The 26974-nt window shown below is 42.3% G+C and overlaps 3 protein-coding genes across 3 annotated transcripts; all 3 read right to left on the bottom strand.

Moving 5' to 3' along the window:
• Positions 1-505: 505 nt before the first annotated feature.
• asmtl (acetylserotonin O-methyltransferase-like) lies at positions 506-7078 on the bottom strand. Its single transcript, XM_030111598.1, has 15 exons — positions 7039-7078; positions 6287-6397; positions 5558-5689; positions 5421-5468; positions 5245-5309; positions 5104-5168; positions 4792-4900; positions 3600-3900; positions 3291-3515; positions 2648-2810; positions 2278-2477; positions 2056-2188; positions 1829-1969; positions 1492-1614; positions 506-993 (listed from the first exon to the last, which is right to left on the bottom strand). Exons 2-15 carry the CDS (start codon positions 6377-6379, stop codon positions 788-790), a joined length of 2004 nt encoding a protein of 667 aa, XP_029967458.1. The 5' UTR covers positions 6380-6397; positions 7039-7078; the 3' UTR covers positions 506-787.
• A 3811-nt stretch (positions 7079-10889) lies between these two features.
• p2ry8 (P2Y receptor family member 8) lies at positions 10890-15659 on the bottom strand. Its single transcript, XM_030111601.1, has 3 exons — positions 15332-15659; positions 13507-13826; positions 10890-12327 (listed from the first exon to the last, which is right to left on the bottom strand). Exons 2-3 carry the CDS (start codon positions 13797-13799, stop codon positions 11592-11594), a joined length of 1029 nt encoding a protein of 342 aa, XP_029967461.1. The 5' UTR covers positions 13800-13826; positions 15332-15659; the 3' UTR covers positions 10890-11591.
• Positions 15660-16967: 1308 nt separating this feature from the next.
• upf3a (UPF3A regulator of nonsense mediated mRNA decay) lies at positions 16968-25214 on the bottom strand. The gene is made up of 10 exons (XM_030111602.1): positions 25033-25214; positions 23327-23433; positions 23148-23254; positions 22855-22953; positions 22607-22717; positions 22452-22507; positions 22208-22366; positions 21990-22120; positions 20502-20799; positions 16968-18173 (listed from the first exon to the last, which is right to left on the bottom strand). The coding sequence occupies exons 1-10, from the start codon at positions 25171-25173 to the stop codon at positions 17985-17987; spliced, it is 1398 nt and encodes a 465-aa protein (XP_029967462.1). The 5' UTR covers positions 25174-25214; the 3' UTR covers positions 16968-17984.
• Between the last annotated feature and the right edge of the window lie 1760 nt (positions 25215-26974).

Raw genomic sequence — 26974 nt, 5'->3', positions numbered from 1 at the left:
TGCATCATGGTGACAGTGTGGAGGCCGGATGCACACTCTGCAGCCGCAGCCGTCATCCGGCTGACCACAGCATGAGCGCTTTTAGAATGACGAAGCCACACAACAAGCAGTCCCAGACGGCTCGGCTTGGCTCGCACTATCACCCGGCGGCGTTAACTGTTTGAGGACCAAACCGTTCTGAGCAGGTATGCTATAATTTTACTGGTGTTAGCAAAGCACAGTGTCTTAAATCTGTACGGGCACCACTATAATATTAATCTGCCTGCTGTTTTTCCTTTTGCTTGCCGTTTGTGAGCTGCTGAAAACTTGAATTTTCAGCAATCTATGCATCACTTTCACTGTTCAGTAGGTCAGTTTCCACTTTAAATTTGATGTGCATAAACATCAAATGTCTGATTATTCTGATACGTACTAGACTGCTTACCGCATAACTGAAATAGCTTGAATTAACACATTAATTTGTTAATAACGTGCTTTATAGTATTTTACTTATGCATATGAATATTCTCTGAACCACTGAACAAAGAAATGCAGCTGAATGTGGGTTTCTGATTCTGTAGTTTTATTTCAGTATTAATCCAGACCACACCTCCATTAATACATAAAAAGACTAAAATGCCATATAAAATGTCAATTATCATGGCTGAAAAACAAAAAAACAACAGCTGTTATTTTTTTGTCACCATACATCTGCTGCATATTTCCTCGTCTTAAAATATGGTTACTTTAACACGCTCCAACACTGTCAAACATGAGCCTTTCAAAGTAGTGTTTTGGTTGTCGTCAGTCACGCTTTGATGCAAAGCATGGCGTCCAGCAGGTTGTGGGTGTGTGTGATGTGTGAGGGGATGAAGCCGTGGCTCTTCAGGAGCAGGCTGTACTCCGCTGCGCTCCTCTGTTGGCCCTCGCTCATGCTGAGGGCCTGCAGCAGGCCGCGGCTCGGGCCCGCCCGGTCCTCGTCCAGAAAGATCTCGCTGAGCAGGACGCCGCAGCCTGGGAGCACGATGGAGACGAGAAAAGACAACTTGAGACAACACGGGGTTTTTCTTAACATTCGTTTTAAATAATCCACTCACTGCACTGCAATGTACTTTAGCTGCAAAATCAATCTGAGATGTGAAGGCTTTAGTTTTCGCAGTGTTTCTTAAACTTTAACAATCTTTTTTAGAGTTCACAGTAAAACAGGGTGGAACCAGTTTTTCCTGACAGAGCCTGAGTCGTTCAAGTTTAAAGATCTTGTTCAAAGACCCACAGTAGTGTTCTCTCAGTGGTAGGATTCAAACCTGCTAGCTTTCCACCAAATCCAGCTAAGAAGTGTCACATTTTCTCATATATCTCACAGAAGGGAAAAAAAGAGGAGAAAATCTGCTTATCATAGAAAATCTGCTTATCATACGACTAATTGTAACCATCATACTTCATATAAATATAAAAAAACATATTTTTATGTTTCTTTATTACGTTAAGAAAGAGAGAGGGAGAGAAACGTACCTGGTGTGCATGCATCTGCAATTTTCCCGAGCAGAATATGAACCTTTTCATCCGGCCAGTCATGGAGAATTCTGGCCAGGATGTACAGGTCCGCTTTGGGTAATTCATCTTTAAAAAAGTCTCCTGTTCATACAGAAAGAAAGGAAACTGCATAGCTGAGGTTGCTCATTGCTTTGTCAGTCTCTCACTCACAACATAAAAACTTAAGGTACATGTTTTTTATTGTGATAACTGTGTCCTCAAGAGAATGAAATAGAAAAGACATCCGAGAATGGATCAAACAGAAATAAAAAAATTCTACATTTGTTGCAGAACCACTAATGATCCGACCACTGACCTGCTGCAAATGAAACTCTGCTGTCTGCGTGCTGAGGCTGGAAATGTTCCCTCATCTCCACAACACTCGGCAAGTCAAACACAGTCACAGACAGCCCGGGGTGGGCTTTAGTGAACTCATACGCCATGGCACCAGTGCATCCTGGGAAGAAACAAAACAAAGAAAACATGTGAAACGTGAAGCTCCTTTAACAAGGCGAGGTGTGAGCTTTGACTTCATCTTCTCACCTCCAAGATCGCAGGCCGTCTTAAAGCTGGAGAGGTCAAAGGCCGTCGCTACGGTTTCTCCTGTAACTTTAGCAATGCTGTGCATTGCATTCATAAACCTCAGTTTGACGTCTTGACTGCCGTGGCAAACATCCTTTACACATAAAGAGAAGACACCAAGTGTGAACATAAGACACAAGTTCATGCACGTCAGCTGAGCACCGTGAACGTGAGCAAAACCACCTGAGAGTTGTCCTTGGGTTTCTTGCTGAAGGCTCTCTGGTGCTGAGTCGTCCCCTCCTGCACGGCACTGTCCAGGTGGGAGAAGAGAGGCCACACCGTGTCGTTACAGTGCTGGATGTAGCCGCGCAGTGAAAAGCGAGCATCGGATCGCAAAAAAAGCGTGGCCAGTTCGGTATTCTCGTACACTGGCTTCTGGCTCGCTGCCAAAAGTGAAATCACAGTTAATGACAAAAGACGGACAGATAACAAAAAAGGAAAAACATTTGTATGATCACATACATATTCATGAGTTCAAATGCTGCATACATACTTCTGGAATACTACATATTGAATTCCTCATTGCTCGTTCCTGAAATGAGTGTGGACTAACTTCTGTCTTTGCTCGTCAGCAGTCCCAGAGACACACAAGCCTCCAGCAGGCATTGGGTTCCCTTCACTGAAGCTCTGATCTCATGAGCCACCTGAGCGGCGTCGAGCCCCGGCTTGCCGTGCAGCAGGTCAAACACACTCAGCTTGGACGCTGTGAACAGTGCCTGCAACGTGACGGGACACAGAAGCGAAGAGGGTCATTGTACGGTTGGGAGGTGTGACGAGCGGAAACAAGAAGACCAAATGAGAAACGATGAAGAAGATGTCTGAGCTCTGTTAACAATCGGGGCTTGATAGCAGAGCAGCTCTGAAGCAGAGCAGCATCCTGTCGGTCTGAATAAGGTGAAATGGTTTAACACGTTCTACAATAACAGGAAACCGTGCAGCATAACCACTCATAACCAGGCCAGATTTACAGCTTCAACCACAGCTTTCTGCTGAACCTGTGAACTGCGAGAAGGGGTTGCTTTGAAGTCTTGCTTACCGTGCACATGCGGTTAAACACACAACAATCAATAAATGTCCAATATGATTGTTTTAGAATGAGTGGATGCTTTAGTACTCGTATCTGGCTTTCTGCAAAGGTCAGCTTCAAAAATGTCTCATGTCTGAGGTTCATGCAGTAGCACGCAGACACCAGGTACCTTTGAGGCCTTGAATCCATCCATCAGTTTAGTGATTTGCTCCAAGTCTTCTTTTCTAGGTGCGCCGTTAGTGACACTGGGCTCAGGCGGCTGCTCTTTGCATGTAGTCAGTGGAGTATTGTCTGGATCCTGGACCTCAGCCTCTCTGTCACCAGGCTTCGACGAGCTGTTGACCGACGTCCAGGAGCTCTCACTCGCTCCACTCCCACTGACAGTCCTTTTCACCTATGGGAAAAGAATATTTTGCAAAAATAAGGAAAAAAAAAAAAAAACACAAACAGATTTCCTAACACATGGCGAAAAACGAACCTTATGAGCCGGACTGGCTGAAGGGCTGTTCAGGCTGGCTCTGGGATCGGATGAGGAGTCGTGTTCAGAGGAAGAACTGTGGTCGGAGTGAGCGAGCGCCGGGGGGACATGAGTGCCGTTGTGACTCAGGTGGGCAGACTCGGCCCCCTGGTCTGAGGAGGAGGTAGACTGGTTGTAAATGACGTCCAGCTGTTTGCAGAAGTGGTTGAGGGGGAAACCCACGACGTTGAGAAAGTCTCCGTGGACGTACTCCACCAGCATGCCACCGAGAGCCTGAATCCCATAACCGCCAGCCTTATCCCTGCGCAAACACGGAGTTTCATTCATAGGAAAACGTGGACTGATGTAAAAAATATTTGGTAACTGGTGAATTTGTTTCCTGTTTGTTATACTAACTGGAAAAAGCAGATTGAAGGAATTACTGGAGAATGGTGAAAAAGTGGCTGAGTTAGTTATTGAGAGAAGTGTTATTTTTCTAGTATTTCTTATAATACGATACATCCTATCTTATTTGGACATTTGGTTTTAGCAAAGTATGCCTCGTTCACAGTCTGTACCCCCTTTTTAAGCATTTATTTAAAAAATTTGACTGAACGTCGTCAGCACTGCACACAGAAAACTAGTGCAAATGAAAGTCAGTATCTATTTTCAGACTTGGAGCCAATAAGTCATACTAAGTGTATAACACTAACAACACTGTACTGTATGACAGTAGTACTCAATAGTGAGTAGAGCGTTACGGGAGATTAAAATACAGAAAAAAGAAGCAAGAAGAGTGTGATTTTGGTCAGTTTTATGGCACTTTGCAGGAGATTTGATTGTAAAATCAGCATAAAATGGTGTGCTTTATACTATCTTTAAAGTATAAAAATGCCCCAACTACACCTTATATATTAATGAGGGTTGTAAAAAGGGTTAAACAACAAGTGGGAATTGTTAGAAACATTATTATGCAATCATGACTTTCAATTGGAATCAAATGTTGTACTCTTGTTGACTCGAGTCCAACTCTTTACTTGGAGCAACACAAACATGGGAAAGCAGACAAAGCAAACAAAGCTGGAACAAAACTCAAAGTCTAAAAGTCAACAGGTCTACGCGGCTCACAGGCCTCCATTGATCAAACCTTTAATAGGGTCAGTACACACTCAATGCCTACTGCAAGGGTGAAAGTTCACAGGCTGACACTCACATGGGTTCACCACTATTGATGTATTCCCACAGCATATCCTCCGAGAGATCAGCAAACTTCACCTTTGTTTCTTCATAGAAGTCTATCAACTGATAATCCACTTCTTCATCTGCAGGCAGAGAATTACAGACATGTCACCTGATATAAATAAAAATAACCACCATGTATACTTGAACTGAAATGCAATGTTGAAAAGCTTCTCTGTGCAAGCAAACATAATTATTGAGGATTTTAAAAAGGCAACAAAACCCAGACCTCTGGTAAATATTTTATAGAAAATAAATTACAAATCTCAGCACTGAAGACACTTACTTTCTTTCTCATGGCACACGATGATAGCAACACCAGTATAGACACTGTGCTCTTTCCCACTGAGACTAAATGAGACATGAACACATGAATGTTAAGTTAAATATACTTTTGATATTCTGCTGTTATGTACATGATTCTCACCTCGACAGCATCCTGTAAGCATCATGCTTGCTCACTGGCTTCTCCAAAATCAAACCATCTACAGTCTGAAGAAATCAAAATTAACCAGCACTCACAACTAATATATATATTTATATATATATATATTAAAAAAAAAAACCTTTATTTTCCAGAAATAAACTTTTTTGAAATCTTACCACAATCGTGTCAGCTCCAATTACTATATCTGGAGTCTTCAGGTGTTTCTAAAGCCAATAGATACACAAAATATTCATAAATGTTACTTGAATGTTAAGTAAAACAGTTTGCAGTACAAAGAAATTGCTTAACTCACAACGGGCATCCTCCTGGCCACCTCCAGGGCCTTCTGCTTGGCCGTCTCCACGGCGTACTCATGAGGTGACTTGAAGACTCTCTTATCAAGTGTTTCTTTGAACCAGGATGGCACAACTTCGAAACGCAAACCCTGACAGAGAGGAGACCACACAACGAAAATAAGACTGAGACAGTTACAGTTAGTTTGGGGATTCGATTGGCTGAAAATTAAAAAAGGATAGGAAGGTTTCTGGCACTCTTCGGCCCAAACATGTCCACTATTCACATGTTGTCACATCCATTGTTTTCCAAGGGCCTCTTAAGCATGTATTTGAATGGCTGGTTCTTTGAATAGGTACTTTGTTGAGTGTGACATGATCCCCATGCAGCTACTCTGTGCATGACTCTACTGCACGGAGGGAGCAGATGTCAACATTACACATAATCTGCCTCATCTTTTATTGTTTGCATTATTTCATTTAGGACAGTCTTTCTTAGTTTTGTATTCATTTTTTTTCCAGAAAGACTTCAAAATGAGCTGTTAGATCATGCATTTTGATTTTATTAAAATTAGACATCTTTTCTTCCATCAATGTCAAATTGAGTTTTTGTCTACACACAGAGAGAGGGTTTGAGGCATATATGAGGAACTTTTGAGAATTATTATCAAAGTATCTCAAGTCTCTTTTTCAGGAATGAAAAAATTGTCACTGTGATTCAAAAGAAATCTGATGATTTGCCTACAAACCGCATTGCGGAGTATCTCCAGTCTTCTTGGAGAGGCGCTGGCCAGTACCACCAGTTTCCCGGAAAGCTTGGAAATGACTGGGTTCAGCACCATGGTGGCCTCCTTGTGAACCTGCCCCAAAATGAACAGAGTTAAACATTACAGATGTGACCTCAGTTATGTCAGAAAGCCAGAAGGGCCGAGGTGGCTGCAACAGCTCACAAACAATTTCAACTTAAGATAAGAGGAAATTATCCTCAGTGAGTTCAACAACTTACAGTTATTCGTCAAGAATGATAGAAAACATAAATACTGCTGGAGTTTGGACAAGCTTGAAGATACCATCTCAAATACATGTGTCCAATAACAGAAGGGGGAATGAGTGCAATCCAAAATAATTCAAAATAACTACAGCGATGCAGACATCCCATCAGTCTGGCGTCATTACTGAGAGGCATCACCCAAGACACAATTTAAAGCACTTATTAATAACCCCAAGAAAATGGCTTAGGATGAAAACACGACCGAGCACATAAAAACAACATTGATGTGAAAATTAAACTGAAGCTGACCCTAACCTAACCCATTCCTGCTCGGTGCAATGAGGAAAATTCAACTTGAATGTCAAGTGAACGCAGCAAAAACGCCACGTTTTGCAAGTAAAGTCCACCAAACGCGAAAACATGAAATACTTTAAAGAAACATTCACGCTTTGAATTCCTTTTGACGGTAGAGATACTTTAAAAGTTATAATAAGCTGCAACACGTCCTACCTGTCCTCGTCCCGGAAACCAACAGGGAAGACAGCTGCCTGCTGCACCACGACCGGCGTAATACGTCATTACGCACACGTGGTGACGTAGCACAGTAGGCGGGAAAAAGTGGGGCTCAATTTAAAGGAGCAGAGAATGCACACGTTTTTCATCTGAACACTAAGCTTCACAAAACCCAGTGGCGGACCGTGCATTTCACATTAAGTCCTTCAGAACAGATCCGCCTGAACCAATCCACCTCTCAATAACTATTTTGTCTACAAAAAAAAATCTTATTATGCAGATATGCACATAAAGAGTTGTTGCACAGCAGATAGATACTTGTGCAGCCAGAATAAATGCCTTTGCTGAAGTGCACAATTCTCCTACTACATCTGTGCACATACAATGAGCATCAACAACTTAATAAAACAGCAATAGCTTGCCACAGGGCAAACAGCTTGCCCTGTGGTATTTCTGGCGTAAGTTTTATTTCTCTTCAGGTCTTCTTCTTCTTCTTCTTCTTTGGAATAATTGAGGTAGGCGACCAACAACTTAGGTGCATACCGCCCCCTACTGTATCTCTTGGTGAATGTAAATCAGAGGGCCTGGATCTGCTGTTGTTAGAAGCTAGAAGGCGCTGAGTCGCCAACTCGAAATCTGATTGGTTGAAGCAACTGTCTGTTTGACGCTTCACTTTACTTCACTGCGCCATCAGGAACGGATAGCGAAGGCCTCGGGCAGATTTCTTTGACCCTAGCAACAGATGATGCCTGAAATCTGATTGGTTAAATGATTTAATATGAAAAAAAACATGTCTGGAAGCAGCGCGACCACGGGAAAACTATGAAAGGAACTGGAACATACCGTTTGGAATCATTTATTAATTATTTATGGACAAAATATAATTTACATCAGTCTGTAATTCAGATAATTTTTAGGCCAGCAGAGAAGGCTTTGCAGGCCCTGACGGCCCACCACTGACAAAACCACTACAGGAAATAATATCCAAACAAAATACAATGAAAGGCCATCAAAGACAAGTCAGTTAACAGCCTCGCTGTAGTTTCTAAAGCAACTCTAATTTATGGCTTATGGGCAAATTCCTGAAAGCCAGGACCAAACATTCAGCTTTTAGACCACTAATTCTTCATTTGTCTGCAGCATCCACAGCTGCGTAAATCTCACAGCCACACATGACCTCAAAACCTCATGACCTCATGTGGGTTGCTGAAACACCTGTGTTGTGCTACTGTTTCTATCCCTTGTAGTTTATCACTTTGCTTCTTTTCTTGCAGGATCTCTGCAAACTGCTTGGTTTATGCTGTCCACTGCATGCAATGTCTACTGCATGACATTTTCTTTACTTCTGATAGTGATGGCATCACTCGTAGAGGCCTGTTGAGGATAGCGGGTGTTCTTATGTTTACTGAGATGGTATATGATAGTGGGTGTTGCTGTTGGGTGTTGTTACCTTTTGTAATTTTGTAATTTTTGCCATTTAAGTTTATGTGGGCTGCACGGTGGCACAGTGATTAGAGCTTTTACCTCACAGCAAGAATGTCCTGGGTTCAAATACCAGCCAGGCCCTTTCTGTGTGGAGTTTGCATGTTCTCCCCGTATGTACGTGGGTTCCCCTCAGGTACTCTGGCTTCCTGCCACAATCCAAAAACATGAATGTCAGGTCACAACTCCGCCATTGTGAGATGTGTGTCGTAGGGGAACAAGCTGCAGTACCAGTCGGTCATCATGGACTTTTTAGACTGGTGTGTGCACAACCACCTGTGCTTAAAAAAAAAACAGTAAGACGAGGGAGATGGTGATCGACTTCATGAGGAGGACATTACCACACCCACAGGTGAACATCCAGGAGGGGGGGGGAGGACATTGAATCAGTGGACAGTTTCAAGTACCTGGGTGTTCACCTCAACAATAAACTGGACTGGTCCCACAACACTGATACTCTGTACAAGAAGGGACAGAGTCGCCTCCACCTTCTGAGGAGACTGAGGTCCTTCGGAGTGTGCAGACCTCAGCTTAGGACCTTTTAAGACTCTGTGGTAGCCGCTGCTATCCACTATGCTTCCATCTGCTGGGCCCCGGGCAGCATAGAGCGGGACAGGAAGAGACTCACCGAGCTGGTCAGAAGGGCCAGCTCTGGACTCGGTAGAGGATGTGGGTGAGAGGAGGATGTTGGACAAGCTCACATTCATTAAGGACAACAGCTCTCATCCACTGCACTGAACGGTGGAGGAACGTATTCTTATTTGCTCCTTTCATCACCTTTTGCACCCTGCTGTGTGTTCTGCGAGCCTCTGCACCTGTAAAATTCTCAGCTGTGAGATTAATAAAGACTATTCTATTCTATTCTATTCTATTCTATTCTATTCTATTCTATTCTATTCTATTCTATTGTAATTGGTAACTCCAAAATTGCTCCTAGGTATGAATTTGAGTGTGCATGGTTGTCTCTCTCTATGTATTAACCCTGTGACAGACTGGTGAACTGTCCAGGGTGTCCTCCACCCTCACCCACAGCAGCTGGGATTGGCTCCAGGCCCCCTGACCCTGAAAAAGCCAATGTGGCTTTTAAAATGAATGAATGTAATCCTTGTCATATTTATTGTTTTTGCGTTTGTGTTTTTTGTTTTATTCTTAATTCCAAGCTTGCATCACCAACAAAACAAATTCCTCAAACCTGTTTCTGATTCTGATTCTGATCAATGTAGAATTTCTAACCATAATTACCTCCAATCAATGTTTGGTGAAAAGCTTTCGTGCCGTTCCAAGTGGGAGGAGGAATATCCTAGATTTAGATATTCAACTTCAGAAGATTCTGCATACTGCACTGTTTGTATTTAAGGATTTCAAGGATGGGAAGTAACATGCTGTCCGGACACACACACACACACACACGCACACACACACACACACACACACACACACACACACACACACACACACACACACACACACACACACACACACACACACACACACGTCATATGTACATTGGAATCACTTCTGTTTTAAATAATTCCATTAATTTTTGGTCTTGAATTTCATGGGTGGTGGACCTCAGGATTTCTAAAACTGTGGCTAGTATGACCCTGTGTCCGTCCACCCATCTTCTATTCTGCTCTATCTTGATCTGGGATCTGGGTCTCAGGGTGCTGGAGCCAAACCCACTTTCCTTTGGCCAAAAACAGATTACACTGGTTGAACAGGCTGCCAGTCCATCACAGAGCAAGCACAGACAGACAACCACAGATACTTTTTGATAATTTAGGGTCACAAATTGTCCTCACCTGGATTTTTTAACTGTGAGAGGAAACTGGAGTACCAGGAGGAAACTCACAAGCACACAGAGAGAACTCATAGAACAGCCTGGCCAGTATTTGAAATGTGTCAAATTTAGGCTTTGCCACAAGCAGAAGGGAAGGAGGCCACGTAGCGTTAAACTGGCAGGTTTCTCCCCAAAGTAGTCAAATTAACAAAGCACTTAAGAAATGAGGCTGGAGATGCAGTCACAAGGAAGAAAAGACAGGAAGGACTGTGACCTCAAAAGAACGCAGAGAAATAAAGAACTTCCTTATTGTTGTGCATGCAGATTTCACTTTCCCCCACATGAAGCACGTGTGTGTCTGCGCCTGTGCGACGGTTTAAACATGACAGCTTTCAGATGGACATTATAAAACCAGACAGACACACATTTTATCCTTCACCCTGTCACAACCTCAAGTCGCAGAGAGAGAGTTTCACAAATATTTGTCATCATCCATAGCTGGAGAATTCAGTCTTTTCTCATGTTGTACACTCTTTAAAAACAGTTTGAAAACCACAGTAGTAAGAAAGGGAAAGCATTTATTTAATTTTTTTTTGCAATGTCACAACAAAAATAAAACATACATTGCATAACAATGACGGTGCAGGGATATATACATCGATACTGATACCTGATGTTCCGAATCAGAATCAGAATCAGAATCAGAAACAGCTTTAATGGCAATGGCTCTGGCTTTCTTCACTCTCTACATGAAGGAAAAAATAGAAACAAACAGCAACAGGATAGAAGAGAAATATAAATAAATATAAACATTCTGAAAAACAGGAAGTCCCAATATTTGCAATAGTATGAACGTTTATAAAGAAAATAAAAGGAAAGAGACGGAGAGCACACAGAGTGAGCAAACAGGAGGATGATAACGGTAACACCAGCAGTCTTTAAGAGGAATACAACGGTACATATGCTTTATTCACATTTTATTTACAGTTCTAAATGATACATATTTTCTCTAAAAATAAACAGTGTGAGCTCTTGAGCAAAATATAAAAATATATACCGTACACAGTGCGTGGCATTTCATTATTAACTATAGTGAGCTCAGATTTGAGTGAGTTCAGCTGCCACACATGAAAAAAACCCATGACACTGATTTTGAAATTGTCTCTAAGACACGATGTTGAAAGCAGCATTCAAACTCCGGTCAACTGTTACCACATTGTTTGACTCCCTTTCACATTTCCGTTGTCACATCCTTTTGTCTTATCTGTCATCTGTGGCTGCCGTGGTATCAGAGAGACCTTTCTGTGCTCTGGCCTTCTGGAACTAAGTGTGTGGAGTACATACTTTCTTTCTGCTCCAACTTCACTGAGTCAGCACTACTCATGCTCTGCAGATTCATTATCGCTCTCAACTTTTGCCGGAAATCTCTCGAAGCAAAGTAGTAAATAAATGGATCGAGGCAGCTGTTCAGGCAGCTCAAACAGAGCGACAGCTTGTAGGCCGTGTAGACAGACTGCCCCCAGAAGAGTCTCAACACAGAGTGAACAAACAGGAGGATGTTGTTGGGTGCAAAGCAGAGCGTGAATACCAGGAGGACGACAAAGGCCAGACGAATAGCCTTCTCTTTCTGGGCTGTCTTGGAGTCGCTCGCCAGCTTGCGTATGACGTTGACGTAGCAGAACGTCGTGACACAGAAGGGGAAGAGAAAGAGCACAAACACCATGGTGAGGAGGAAGGCCGCCCAGGCCAGCGTGGAGGGGAGCATGTCTTTCTTCAGTACATCAAAACATGTGGTGATCCCAAGTTCAGGAACGTGATAGGTCAGGTCTGTGGTCATCAGAGGGTACAATACGCTGAGCACTAAACCCCACATCAGGAAGCAGCTGACGAAAGCGATGGACTTCCTCTTGGTGGACTGTCTGAAGCTCATTGGTCTCACAATGCCCAGGTAGCGGTCGATACTGATGGCCATCATGGTCAGAATGGAGCAGTACATATTGGTGTAGAAAACCAGCGTCAAGAATCTGAAAATGGAAGCAGAGGGAAAATTGTCTTTATTTTGTTTCTGTTGTGGAATAGCTGGCAAATAAACACATTAAAAAGCGAGCTGTGTGTTTTTTTAATACAGTTGAGAGAAGATTAGTTCCTCTGTTGTGTTGCTCCTTTCATTGCGTTGAAATGAAGACTGACAACAAGGAAGCATCTAGTACGGCTCTTATCGTGGACGGCGTCACGCAAAGTCACTAATTATGTGTCTTTTCTGTTCAATGCACAACACATCTGGAAAGACAGAGACTGCTGTCATGTTGAATATGCACTTTTGGCAATTTCAGTTTCCAGGACGCTTTTTCGCGTTTTCACACCGGCCCTGTTTGACTCAGACCAGAGATCACTTCAGGGACTTTCTAAGAAAATCCACTGAGCGAAAGCTCCCCTGAACTCTGACCCGGATCAAACAAGCAAACTCGGGTCCCCTTGAGTTGGTCTCGGTTCACTTGCTAGCGGAGTTTCGCAGGGGAGTAGCGAGAGGACGTGATGTGGAGCGCAGTGCATTGTGGGTGGCAAAACAGACAAAGCCAACAGTGCCAGTCAGAAGAAGCAGACACATCCAGAAAGACTTGGAAAATGTCTGGTGGGCAGACGTAAAGTGGTGAGGAAAAGCAGGCACTCGCTGGTAGATATCCTGGATGCCATCGCTTGAGAATCATTTCAGAAAAATTATCTTGTGGTTTGCACAGTATGTGGATCTGGCCATTTGTGCCCATGGGCAAGTTTAGTACTTACCAAACTAAAGATAACTTTGTTTTTACCTGCACATTCCAGTCTTTACACAGATACAATAAAACCCTTTTTGTTCTCCGTGAGTTTCAGAGGTGATGGAAGTTTTTCCAGGAGCCCATAGAGACAACTGGACGCTCATCGTCTGCTTACAGCCCTCCTCCCCTCAGGTCAGGTTTACCAGGTGAGAAAAGGAAGATCATTTCAATACTATTTGAGCTATATGATAGTATTGCTCTGTAATAATTTACTATTCGTCACAACTCTCTCATGTCTTTGTGGTAGAAAAGCTGTCATATTTTGTCCCCGTGGAAGTGAGGAAGGAGTTGGTTTTTTTTGTCCCTCACACTGAATAGAATGATCCCTCGACACTAGAGCCTGTTCATCCTGCATTGGTGAGTCTAAATCATTATAGTAAAAAATACCTGCACCAGCCTGGTCCCAGAGTCCAGTGATACCCTTGGAGTTGGTAGGAAACCTGAAAAGGCAGGGCGATGCCCAGAGCCAAGTCGGTTAACGTCAGATTAATCATGAAGATGATGGAGGGAGTCTTTGGCGAGGTACGAAAGAGGAGGAGCCACATGGACAGCCCGTTTCCCGCCAGGTTGATGGCGGTGACGATCATGTAGACGACAGAAATAATGATGCTGGTGTTTACATCCTGGAGCATGAGTAGCGTGTCGTTGTCCAGTTTGTTGCTGCTGGAATTCACAGCCATGATTGTAGAGGAAGGATCACTGAGTACCTGTACAACAAACGATTAGGAAACTTATGTAGATATATTTTACCCGCAAAATACAGACTCAGACCAAACAATAGGATGATACACTTTTCATGCAAGTGCTGTGATTTTGTCCACTGCATTGGAATGGAAAACACAAACGACACGGAAACTGCATCCTACCGCAGAAGAGAAAAAAGAAACAGATATGATCGTAGGTGATGCATGCAGACTTCAGTTGTGTTTGCAAAAGAGATTTGGCGCTAAGGTGTGAAACACAGTGAGACAGTTCACAACAGTTCTCTACAGTAAAGCTGGGTGCTGTTGTGTTGTGCATGGCAGCACACGTGTCGGGTGTGGTCTTCACACAGGAAAAAGACACGCTTGGCTTGTGGTACAAAGTGCCAACTGTCACTGTGGGCAACCCCCCCCCCGCAAGCTGCTTGTGATAAACTCTAAAACGGTGGTTTTCAAAGTTGTGCGCGGCTTCAGCAGCAGGAAAAACCTGAGGATCAGGGAGAAAACCCTCTCACAGCATGATTTTGTCCTTTGAGAAGAAATCAATTCAAAAAAGAATTGAGGGTATACAGCAAACCTGCCAGTCATTTGGAAACTGAATTCTTTGGAAGGCCCCAGAGTCCATAATAATGTAAAACAACACTAATGTAAGAGATCTGCTTCATTTCTGCACGTTAACCAATAAATCCAGACTCACCAGAGAGAAATTACAGTTCTATTTAAAGTAAATGTAAATATATTCATAGCAGAAAAGAGCTCATCCTCCCACACTTTAAAAAAAACTGTTCAACACATGAACTTAGAGATGAAGCAGAATTTCATTTTCCTGTGATTTACAGTAACAGAGAAAAACGGTTTGAGCACTTTCAGTCACACGTGGTGTGCACGGCAGTGTTGGAGGAAGCACCCACACACCAAACAGGTGAAATGCACACACAACTGAACCTGAGAGTTATGCAATAGAAAGTGCATTATTTACCACACCAGTGGCTGAATTTACACAGCGTGGCTTTAAAAAGCACAGCTTTAGTGACAAGTTCTAACAAACATGAACTACGCTTTTCATATAATGTTCTTAAATCCTATAGTGGTTTCTATAAATATTCCTTTTTCCATTCTGATAGATGTTTGTTGTGCTGTTATTATGTGGTAAATGAGTTCTAAGCATCCTCACAATGTGATGTTTTTACATTTCTAAATAACATTTCACGCCGACTTCATTTGGATGTCAGGTTGTTGCTTCTGTGTGGAAATCAGGATCATTTTTGTCTTTATGTTTCAACATGTGATGCTAACTTATGGAATCCAAATCGGAACTAAACTATTTCCCAACAAAGGAAAACAACAAAACAAATTAATGAACAAAACGTCAAAGAAATATCTAAAATATGAAAATATGAAGAGGTTAGACACATGGTGACGTTGCAAGTAATTTATAGGTATTATCATATCCTAACTGGGAACAAGCAGTACTGATCATAGAGTTGAGGTAAGGAGCTTTATGGACTCACCTGGAGACAACAGAAGGAGACGGAGGCTGGGAGGCATGTGAGCGTCAGTTGTAGATGGAAGCAAAGATACTGTGTCTGAGTCAGGCGGCAAAGGAAATGGGCTTTGAACCTTTTACAGTGCTAGAGAGGGGAAATGGATCATGTGACAATCTTCATCCTCCTAACTGCTGTAACCGCCACACCATTCGATCGAGCCTTGGAAGTGACACTGAAGACCAAGACATGCTTGAATCTCCCCTCATGTTCACCGGCGTGGAGAGAACACACATCCACTCGTCACTCATCACAGCCGCCATGTGCCACCGTCTGTTTCCTCCTCGTGTAATTCAGTCATTACCTCTACAGAAACTGACTTTCTACAATGACGGATTAACTACACCGTGGGAGAGCTGACAGGAAATGGAGGTGTAACGACACAGCACAACTCTGTTGAATTATTTCATCTGGGAATTCCCACCTTATGAGGTGTGGCTTTCACTTTTACTGTTCATCTGTGACTTAAAAAAGAAGAATAGAGAATAGAGAAGCAAGATGAATTATTTGAGGAGAGTACCTCTATCTGAATTTCAGTATTTTTCAACAACTGTACTTCAACTTGCCCAATCAGTGGCAGATGGGAAGCTCCTTCACAAACAGAGCTTGGAGTTACACTAACTCGTTAAATTTGATGTAAGCTACCTACATTTCTCTAAGTCTAAGTTAATCAGATCAAAAATATATGAAACCAAATTCAAATTTATATTAAGTTAGTCTATTTGGCATTACAAAGAGGCCTTTTTGTTCCCTTTTCATTTCTAGATCAAAATTATAAGCAAAAATATACACGTTGACTAAGAAATCAGTCATCTAATCAGAACGCACATCTTCAGACGTGAGTATTATCCAGGTCAATTTACATAAACAAGTCTGAGAACAAGATCATCCTTCCACTTTCAGACCATGCGGTGCAGACACACCATCTCCTGCCTCTTGTAAACATACAGTGCATATCGCACGCTCATCCCAAAGTGAACACGGAAGGGATATTTAGCGAAGTGAGAGCGCTTGACTTCACCCATTCACGGGATTTGCAGCATGTGTGTGTTGTTATGCGACTGGCTTCCTGTTGATTGTCATACTTCTGCTTTATCTGGGTAAAAGTCTAACAGTCGAGTTTGTTGTGAAAAAAGGGGGAAAACTGTCCAGGTTGAATAAAAAAACAAACACGATTCCACTTAACAGTAAAGTGGTATTAAAAACACTTCAAATAAAATAAGTGAGTGTGATTGAAAGAATTGGCTCACATTCAAATTGCTCCAAAAAGCCACAAACACGGCTTGACATATTTGCATATTTATGTATCTGCCATGAGTATTTTTTTTAAAGGACACATCTGTGTTGTCACTCTTTTTTACTCAACCCTGCAGCTCACTACACCCTGTCCTCCAGCATGAGTATCAATACAACTACCATGAAGCAGTGCTTTCAGGATGACCTGAGGAAGGGAGGGGCGTCGTCACACATTAAACAAATGACTTATTAAAACATTTCTCAGCATAAATGACTCATTTCTGCCATTTCATGATGTGTAATATGTTGGAATCAAACAGTGACTCACCCAGACGGTAAAAGAAGAATTACTGACACACTGTAAAACTCCCTTATCACAGAAGAAGAGCTTTATTTTCTCACGACTTTGGGAAAACAATGATACAAGAGGTACTACACACAAGTCGGGTCATGTGCAAAAAGTCATACAAGGCTCCTTATATTATTTTATGAATATTTGCAGCTTGTCCATTGTATCCTTCCTCACTGCAGTTATAGAAAACCACGCAAACAGCATAGAAAAGTCACCAATAATCCAAACTGATGTCATATTTGCAGCTTCACATAATGCTTTATAGAAATGTAGAGAGTGTGTTCTTCCCGGCTCATGAGTGACTATGTAAAGCTTCACTCACAAAAAATGTATTTCTTCTGTATGAAACCTTAAAATAAGATAAACTGTAGTAAGACACATCACTCTGCAAAACAAAGATGAAACAGTTCACACAAAACAAATGGTCTCAGTAGGTCTTCTTAACACACATACACTTCCCATTCTTACATTTTCTACATCCATCGTCTAGAAGTGCTGCTTGCTTATTTTCCAGATTTATTAAAATATGTAGGATCAATAAAAACACCCAGGTTCAGCAAACGCTATAAAGGTTTACAAAGAGGAAGAGGTCTTGGTTTCAAACGGTCACTATTGAGCTGCCTCTTAGATAAACTACGAGCTGAATGGATGAGCAACACTGGAGTTGATGAGAGTGAAAAGCTCAGGTAGTAATTTCATTAAAACATCAAAACTTCAGTGATCGGAACAGATAAAGTGCATGAAATACAACAGAAGACTAGAAAAACACCCAGTTGGATTGTTGTGCTCTAAGTCTGGTAAATAATACAGTTAGCTCACAATATTTCAGACCTTCATGCTCCCGCAAAACAAAAACTGAGCAGGACCGAAAGCTCTGAACTCTATTACACCGACGTACAGATGAAACGACTGTTTGCTTCTGAAGCATCCTTCTTCCTCTGCGGGGCGTATTTCATCTCGAAAGCCCAGCGATAACCGTTCCGACCCGTCACCGCCGAATTCCTCTGACATGCTGAATAATTCATCTGCACCTCACTGCTCATCTTTGCCTTTTTCGAACGCCTTGTCCAGCCCCGTTGCCATGGCGACCACGTCGTAGCAGTGCTCGGCCCGGGGCTCGGGCGAGTGGCCCACGGGCACGCAGTCGTAGCCTTTGCCCGCCGAGCTCATGCGCTTCCGGTTGCGCGCGCCCGGCTGGTAGAGCTGCATGGCCGGGCGGTCCTGCAGGGGGGCGAGAGAGCGGCGACATGGGAGACACAGGCAGCACACACTGTCAACACACACACTCACATGTGTGCCCTTTGTCTATTCATCCCCTCACGTGCCTTCCACCCCCCACCCCCAGGAATCCACACAACGAACGTCTGTTTCAGCGTCCAGCGCATCTGTTTGCTGTGCTTCATGTGTCCGTCTGTGTTTCGTGGTTCGTGTGCGCCACCGTCCTCCGTCCTGTCAGTAGATAATTCATCTATAATCGTCGATGGTTTTCTGTCTCTTCATTCCCTCCAGGAAAACTGTTTGTGTCTCCGGGTTTTTGTTGTTCTTTTCCTCCAACCCTCAATCCCTATTCCTTCATCAGTAAAAGCTGACTAACTGTGTGTACTCGTGAGAGAATGAGCCACCTGACTAAATCTGAACTGAGTAGTAATTATTCAGAGCGATATCAGACGTTGTGTAGGTGGAACAACTGAAAGCTACACATATCAGGAAGGCGGCTCTGGGTGCACGGCTTTGAACCGATCTGTACTTTCATATCACAGTAAAACGCCAATGTTCCAACACCAAACACAAATATAAACTAAACCTATGTTGACCGTTGTCATGACATCTCATGTTTTCTACACTATAAATATATTTTTAAGATTCATATATTGTTACACTTTTGTCAAATTAAGATATGCAGAAAGAGCTGCTCAGGTTATCCTTCAGCCTCATGAACAATAAACCTCTTCTCGAATACACACCATCATCACTGCATTATTGATTTATTGCTGTCTATCGTCCTGCACTGCTGTAATCTGTATTAGTATGTTTTATTCTTTAACTTTTATGCCTATGTTTGCTTTTGTTCTACAAAAACAAATTTGGTTTCCATGTGAAAGCATGAAAATGACAATTTTGAACCTCCAAAGGACAATTTTTGTTTTAATGCTTTCTCATAATCACTTCTTTAAACACCGCCGAAAAAGAAAGAAACAAAAACATAAAATGCATAACATAAAATATATATAAATAAGTGAATCTGTTTCCAAGAAAGCAAAGAATTGTAATATTTGCTGAATATAGTGGGTAGCAAAGAATTAAACAACCAAAACTTCTCCAATTTTTTGGGATACATTTATATTTCATTCAAAGTTTAATGTGCATGTGCCCACTTACTTGAAATGTTTGACCCTATTAAGAGCAGACCATGGTTACCTGATGCTTTTCTATTCAGAATTTATTATTCTGAATTCAATAATTTAGAATTAAAGTGAGTGTTTACACGGCAACATTACCTCTGAATTGAGGTTTACATGGAAAACATGTTTATTCGCCTTCATTTTATTAAGGTTAAGATCTGGGGGTTGTGAAGGGTCCTGACTGGACATCTACGGGAAGTAAACAAACTCCACTTCCTGCTTCTTATTCATTCTCACTTTCTCGTGAATTTTGATGCTGCCCCTAAAAAGGTCTGCATTTCCATGCTTTTCATCCAGTCTTTCTGCTACATCCATTTCTTCTAATGTGTCTGTTCCAGTCCAGCGCTCACTTTGGGCCGTCATCTTGGAATATACGCATCTCCAGAAACATGCAGAACGACTGGAATGAACTTAAAGTGGAAAAGGTTTTCTGCGCTGCAGAACTGAGCGCTTCAAGAGGTCGTTCATCCCCTCAGCATTCAGGCTGTATAACAGATGTGCCTGAGCCAAACTAAGTACAATCCGAGCACTTGTATTTATTGTACTGTTGTTATTTATTTGCATGTGAGTGATCTGTGTGCTGCTGGACACCGGAATTTCTCCCTTGGGAGATTAATAAAGTTTTTATCTATCTATCTATCATAATTGAGGAATTATTTAATTCACCTTTAAAATCAGACACTTTATTTGGAGTTCAGTGTAATTCAGAATAATCACTATTATTCAGAATTAGGTGTTTACAAGGTCATTTTAAAGTGGAATTAACTTATATTCCGAATTGCAGGGGAATTAAAACTCTCATGGAAACTTGGCCAGCATATAAAAGGGAAGTGATTTTACACAACAGCGGGTTCTTTTCAGGTTATTGCGAAGTGAACATTGGGAAAATGTGTTCTTTCTTGGAAAGGATGTTACACAAGTCTGATATTCTCCTTCAAACGCTTTCAATGATGTGGTCAAGTCTGAAAATGAGTGAAAACCAAGAGATCCAGACTTTGAGAAGATCCCCTGTGAGGAAACAAATCCATTTCTGAATTGTATTTGTAAAACTTTCCATCTGCAATATTTTCAGTCTGTCAAAAACAGTGAGATGTGTGCATCAAGGGAGACACAGCTCCTGATTCGCTGCTCCCCATCTCATGCTCACCTTCTCGCTCACCTTGTTTCGGAGGCGCTCCTTCCTGCTGCCCAGCTCCTCTCGCTCCTCCTTGCCCAGCTTGTCCCCGCCCTCGGGGCAGTAGGAGTAGTGGTGGTGCCCCTCCTTCTTGGCCCGGTCCTGGCAGTAACCCTTCCCCCATTTAGTCTCCTCTTTCCGCCGCATGAACTTGTCGAACTCGTAGTGGTGCCGCTGGCGCTTCCTGTCCTCATCCTTCCCCCGGTGCTCCTTGTCTCTCTGTCTGCGGCCATGCTGCTCCCGCTGCTCCTTGTCGCTCTCAGCCTGCCCTCTAGTGGCCACAGTGGAGATTACAGGTTAGAATAGAGGTGTGTCTGGAAAAAATCTCAACATCATTCAATTCAAACAGTGATTCACTGCAATTCTGCACACATTCAAATATCCTTTTTTTGTGTATGCTTTTTTTTATTTATTTCTAAGCCTTACAAGATCAAAGTATTAAGAATAAGAGTTAAAAAAAAAGGTCTTTCAGTTTCCCCATCATAAATCTAAAATATCTGGTATTTTCTTTCTTACTGGTTTCCCAATTTCAAGGTTTCTGGAATGTAACTGTAAAACTTCATCCTAATTCCTACGGTGACAATAGAAGTTTATGAACTGAAAAAATAGGTACACAAAATTTTATTCAAAAAAATACTTCCCGATCTGTGTGACCTACTCCACTGGGAGATTAAAAAAAAACATACAGAAAAAATATGCCTGTGTCAAAGTTGCAGCAGTTAAAGCTAACATATGTCATACAGATCAAAAGAGATCAGTAGCGAAGAATAAATGTTGTAGTTTACGTTTTAAAACCTATTCCTTTTTTTCTCATCAGGCTCAGGATTAAATACTGTGATGTCTACATTTTGTGTCAGTTCTGTTTCAGTCGGTACACAGTAAAAACTAAGAAAGTATGTCTTCCCTTTACATTTTCCTCCCTAAAAGCCACACGCACACACACACACACACACACACACACACACACACACACACACACACACACACACACACACACACACACACACGCAGTCTCGTATTTCTATCCTTGTGGGGACCGTCCATTGACTCCCATTCATGTCTAGCCCCTAACCCTGACCCTTACCCTAACCCTAACCCACACCACAACAAAGCCTAACCCTAAAGAAATGTTTTTGCACTTTTACTTTTTTCAGTAACAACAACATGGTCAAGAAAACACTGTTTCTCCTACTTAGGACCGGAAAAAGGTCCCCACAAGGCACGTCGTTCCAAGTTTTGCTATCCTTGTGGGGACATTTGGCCCCGACAAGGATAGAAATACGAGAACACACACACACACACACACACACACACACACACACACACACACACACACACACACACACACACACACACACACACACACACAAACACACACCTTTCCACTCTATCAGTGCTGCTCTCACATTGTAACCCAGAGGAAACGTGTGCAGCGAGAGTGAAACATGTCAGAGTTCTTACTTTTCCTTTGAGTCCTTTGACTTCATTTGTCCTCCCTTCTCCCATTTCCCTCTCTCCGTCTCTCCAGCGTCACTTTTGTCCTTCATTCGGTCTGAGTCCACGTCCTCATCCCTGTCACTCTTCTTCAGGAGCTGAAAGTGCAGATAATACTCCTTGTACCACTCAAACAGGCAGAACAACCTGCTATCAGTCAGAGACACTGATCTTCTCAGGATTACCTTGATCTTAATGTCTTTATCGGATAATTTCTTTTGCTTCTCGGCCTCTTTTCTCTTGCGTCGCTCCTCTTCTCTCCGCTTTCTCTTTTCTTCCTCTCTCTGCCGTTTCTTTTCTAGTTCCCTCCTCCTCCTCTCCTCTCTTTTCTCTTCTCTTATCCTCTGTTAGGAAAAATTACAGCGAATATTCATATTTTCCAATAGATGTGTAGTTTCTCGTCCCAAAGGGAACTTCAGTGTTTCATACCTGTTTCTCTATTTTCTTGTTTTTGATGTACTCCAGCAGCGGTGTTGTTCTTTTTGCTGAAATCAAACGGGCAGAAAAGAAGAGCTTCGTTGAGTTAGGGAGTTAATCTTTATTGATAATAAAGAGGGTAATAAAGTGTCTGTGTGCTGCAGCACCTATGAGCTCTCTGGTTTTGGCCTCGATCTCCCCCAGCAGAGTCTCTGGGTTGGCCATCGACTTCTCCTCATCGCAGGAGTAATTCTCCAAAAACCGTTTATATTCTGGATCTGAAGAAGAGTCACAACCAGAATACAGTCCATTTACACCAGATTATGAATATGTAATGTCTACTTATTCAATAAATATCATGTAGTTACAAGCCAAAAATCAGGTTAACCGTCAGTAAAACAGTATATCTGAATACCTTCCTCAATGCTTCCAGCCTTAGCATCTTTCTTTTTTAGCTTCTTCTTGGAAATCTTCTGGAAGGGAGCAAACTCGACCACAGCAGGATACTCCTGGCCTGAGTGAATATAGAAATAGAAAGCAGTCAACACGCTAACATGTGATCTGAATTGATCTGTTTGTCTACTGAATTTGACCTGAAACTGCAAAGCAAACAATATTTTCTTATATATTTTCAATATACTGTTGCTGAAGTGTGTCAACATTCAAGGCCACTAATGACAAAATTATCTGAAATTAAAGAAGTTCTGCCTTTGTTGTCGATGAAGACGTAGCCATCAAACCGGTCCCTGAACAGCAGGATGTCTTCAGGGTTTTTAAAGTTAATGTATGCTCTGCAGAACAGGTGAGGATAGAGGCTGCAAACACAAACACAAACACGTCATAAACAAGTCATTTCAATCATAGGTTTACTGTGAAAGTCACCGTACCTCTGATCTGCTGGGAAGAACTCAAAGTAGTCGTACGATGGCAGCGGACTGAGCTGCTCCTCCAGCTGATCCTTTGACAGGTTCGGAGGGAGCCGTCGAATCACCACCTGGAAACAGTTTACTGAAGTGAGTCCTGTAAATCTGAGTATCCTGAAAGAAAAAACTGTTCTCAGGTCTCAAAAGAGACATATGGAGTCTGTACCAGCTTCCTTCTACTGGTGCCGAGGAAGTGTGCGAAACAAAAGCATAGGTCTCCGACCTTCTTTAATCTAAAAAAAAACAATTTCTCCCAGTTCCAAACATACGTTCGGTATAAAATGTTGAGAAAAAAAGATGTTTTCACATAAGCCTTTTAAATGAATCAGTTCAGGAACTTTGCCTGTTTTTTTAGCTTCAACACTGCAAGAAGTCAGAAGATCCTGAGTATCTGAAGATGGCAGGAGTACTGAAAGTGGTTTCACTCACTTTTATCCCTTTAAAACACATTCAGAAATAGTACACAATTCACATAAGTACTGGTGCTGTTTCAGGTACTTCTGAGCACATCCATAGATAATGTTTGACATCCAAAAAATGAACTTAAATATGATTTATTGGAAGCTTTGAAACGTCATATCAAATAGAGGATAACCTTTTAAAAAGACACTTTCAAAAATACCTTTTTTACTTAAATTTTTAATAACCAAAATATGTATTAATTCACTTAAATCTATTCATTTTACTTACATTTTTTCAATTATAGTCATTATCTTGGGATACTTTATAAAGATGTAATTGTCTTTGTCCTTTTTCTAATTTTTATTGTTTTATCTGTTTCTTAATCTTGGTTTGATCTAGTTTTTAATATTGGTTATATTTTCTTCATCATATTCCCTGATTTTTAACCCAGGTATTATTTAGTGTTTGACATCAGTTTCACCTAATCTACTCCTTTGCTTAATCTTAAAAAAAAAAAAAAAATTTCCTCTATTTGTGTTTTCTGGTTCCAAAATAGTAACTGAAAATCATTTTTTTTCCTAATGTACCAAAGTCACACATATTTCATGATTTATTGCTAAAAAATGTAAACAGTGACAAATATCCGTTGATAACTTGTCATTCTGTCAAATATTACTGGCAACAAAGCTCGCTAAACATGTCCCGATGTTTCTATTCCCACTTTATTTCACGTCTCCATCTTTTATATCTCCTATCATTGATCTTGTGCTCAGTCTGAAAGTAAAAATAATAATAATTTCCGAACTGAAACACAGTGTTTGCATCACGAAGTGTCGTGTCTTTGAATTATTTGGACACATCCTGCACACTGTCTCACCAGCATTGTTTCACCAGGAGAAAATGACAAAGCAGCAGTTACATAAACTGAAACAATCGAGTGTATTTTGACCAGTGCGCGATGCGAGGTGGATGTCGTGAAGTGTGTGTGTGTGTGTGTGTGTGTGTGTGTGCATTGCTTTAACAGATGACAGCAGTGTGTGGAGCAGGATGAAGGTGGAGCAGGCAGCAGTTTGCTGTCCATGGTGCTGAAACCTCCTCCTCCTGCTCCCAAGGTGAAATACAAACAGACACGAGGTGGATCCGCGCTGCCGCTGTCCGCGGTGCTGAACCCTCCTCTCCTCCTCCTCCTTCCTCCTCCTCCTCCTCATCATTCCTCCATGTCTGCTCTGTAAACAATGCGACACGGCCCCGCCGCCCGGGTCACCCACCTTCGTGAACACCTCCTTCTTCTCCTCCTTCTGCTTGAGGCTCCCCGGAGTGTTCTCCTGCTCTCTGGGGATGTCCCTGAACTGGATCTCCACCACTCCCTTCTCCTTGCCCATGGGCGCCTGGTCCTTTTCAGACCTCATTTCTCTCCATCTCCCTCTTCTCGTCCTCTCGTGAAACCAGCGTGTTCGCGCGAGAGTCTGTTAATACCGCGAGAATGGAGGTTAACCCCTTCACTGCCCCACTTACTGGGTTTGTTTCGAGTCTACTGCTGCAGCATTGTCCCGAAACTCTCTGTAACTGTCAGAGCTTAAATATTACTGGCACACACACACACACGCACACGCACACACTGGTGTGTGAGGTGATACCACTGACCACTGCTTCACCATGTGGCCTCAGACCTATACAGGGACTTTACTTTAACAGTATGTGCAAATAAAGTAAAAATAAATGAATGCATAATTGAACAAATATGTCAGAAAATACTTTCTTAAAGATAGGAAGAAGCCACAAAATTAAATGTGTGTGCAAAAATACACTGATTAAAACAGAGTCCTGTGGAATTCATTGAGACTGATACCATAATAATGTAGCTTTCTGAGTGTTTTTAGTGGTAAATAGCTGTGATCACTGTAAAGACAAGCTGATGCTGATGTTAATTATGGGTAAAAGTTAACTATAACCTTAAAAAGGTATCTAATATTTGATGGCCTCATCCCCCAAAAGCGCAAAGCATCAGTTTTGAGTTGGATGCAATGTGCTTCTGCAGCTTTTAAATAATTCTTCGTGACAAATAACGAGAAAGGACATTTAACAAGATGTTCTCCACTTGATTTATTGTCAAGTGTTTTCACCAGAAGCCTGTCCTCCACCGCCGCGCCATTGCTGCGTAAAACAAGGATACCAAACAATTCAATAAAATTTCAAAAATAAAACTGACTTCCATGCTTTTTTTTCTTTTTTTTTTTTTTGTGCAAGTTTCCCCAGTGCCATGCAGCTATGGTCCGGATTCGTCGGTGCAGCTGTGCAGGTTTTCAGAGGAGACGCAGGGCTTGGTGCTGCTGGGACTGGCACAGGACGACTTCCAGCCGGCGGGAGCGCAGCTGTCCGCGGAGCTCCACGACTCCAGCTGGGAGGAGGACTGGCTCACGGACCGCCCGTGGACATCTCTGCAGGGAACTGGGGGCAGACAGGGTCCACAAAGACTGGCGCTGAATACGAGGCTCTGCCTGGAATGCATCTGACATAATCTTTAAAGTGGTTTCCTCTGTCCTTTAAAAGCCAGATCCGTGCGTCTTTTTTTTTTTTTTTTTTTTCAGACGCAAGAAATTGGATTTTTTTTTAAAGCGCATGCACCGGCTGAGGTGAAGCTCACCACGCAGGAAGGTTTGCTTGCGCCGGGGTCTCTCCGGTGTGGACAGGACGCTCTTCAGGCTGGGGACAAACGTGGAGCAGGTGTCCAGGTCCCGGCAGACCGCGTCATGGCTGTAAACACCGGTGGAGGCAGAGGGAGCGCAGCCCATCTCTCTCTCCAGATGTTACCGGAGCTGCTCTCCATTGAGCTCAGGGTCCAGAGGGACACACTCTGCATCTGGCTCCAGAGAGAGGGGTGGATGATGGAGAGTTCACTCCTCCCCTGTGTCACCCTCATATTACACTGCAGCTGACTGATGCTATTGAGACACTTTTATAAAGTGGAGAGTTTGTCCAACATCTACAGTGTGTGGATTTCAGCGTGAACAAACTGCTTCTGTCCTTTTGCATCAAAAACAAAGTTACATTTTTATTGACCTATTTCATGGAATGACCACCTTATAGTAATCAGTACAAATGGCTGAATGATTTTACACAATTTTATATTGAAACAGTCCCTTTAATTAAGCCTACATAACTATCAGTCAACATAAACCTTTATTGTCATGACTTATGTCATTGCAATCA

This window comes from Salarias fasciatus, chromosome 16 (genome assembly GCF_902148845.1).
Source record: "Salarias fasciatus chromosome 16, fSalaFa1.1, whole genome shotgun sequence".
Taxonomy (NCBI): Eukaryota; Metazoa; Chordata; class Actinopteri; order Blenniiformes; family Blenniidae; genus Salarias; species Salarias fasciatus.
The sequence above is the reverse complement of the archived record's forward strand: the minus strand, read 5'-3'. Positions and strand labels throughout refer to the sequence as shown.

Bases quoted from the DNA above. Each gene is read 5' to 3' on its own strand.
- asmtl (XM_030111598.1), bottom strand. From the start codon at position 6,379: ATGGTGCTGAACCCAGTCATTTCCAAGCTTTCCGGGAAACTGGTGGTA. The intron at 5,690-6,286 runs GTTTGTAGGCAA...CCTCTCTGTCAG, and splicing joins TGGAGATACTCCGCAATGCG to GGTTTGCGTTTCGAAGTTGT. The intron at 994-1,491 runs GTACGTTTCTCT...TCGTGCTCCCAG, and splicing joins TGCAGATGCATGCACACCAG to GCTGCGGCGTCCTGCTCAGC.
- p2ry8 (XM_030111601.1), bottom strand. From the start codon at position 13,799: ATGGCTGTGAATTCCAGCAGCAACAAACTGGACAACGACACGCTACTC. The intron at 12,328-13,506 runs GTATTTTTTACT...TTCCATTTTCAG, and splicing joins CTGGGACCAGGCTGGTGCAG to ATTCTTGACGCTGGTTTTCT.
- upf3a (XM_030111602.1), bottom strand. From the start codon at position 25,173: ATGAGGTCTGAAAAGGACCAGGCGCCCATGGGCAAGGAGAAGGGAGTG. The intron at 23,255-23,326 runs GTACGGTGACTT...TTGTGTTTGCAG, and splicing joins TTCTTCCCAGCAGATCAGAG to CCTCTATCCTCACCTGTTCT. The intron at 22,367-22,451 runs GTATGAAACACT...TTTTCCTAACAG, and splicing joins ACAAGAAAATAGAGAAACAG to AGGATAAGAGAAGAGAAAAG.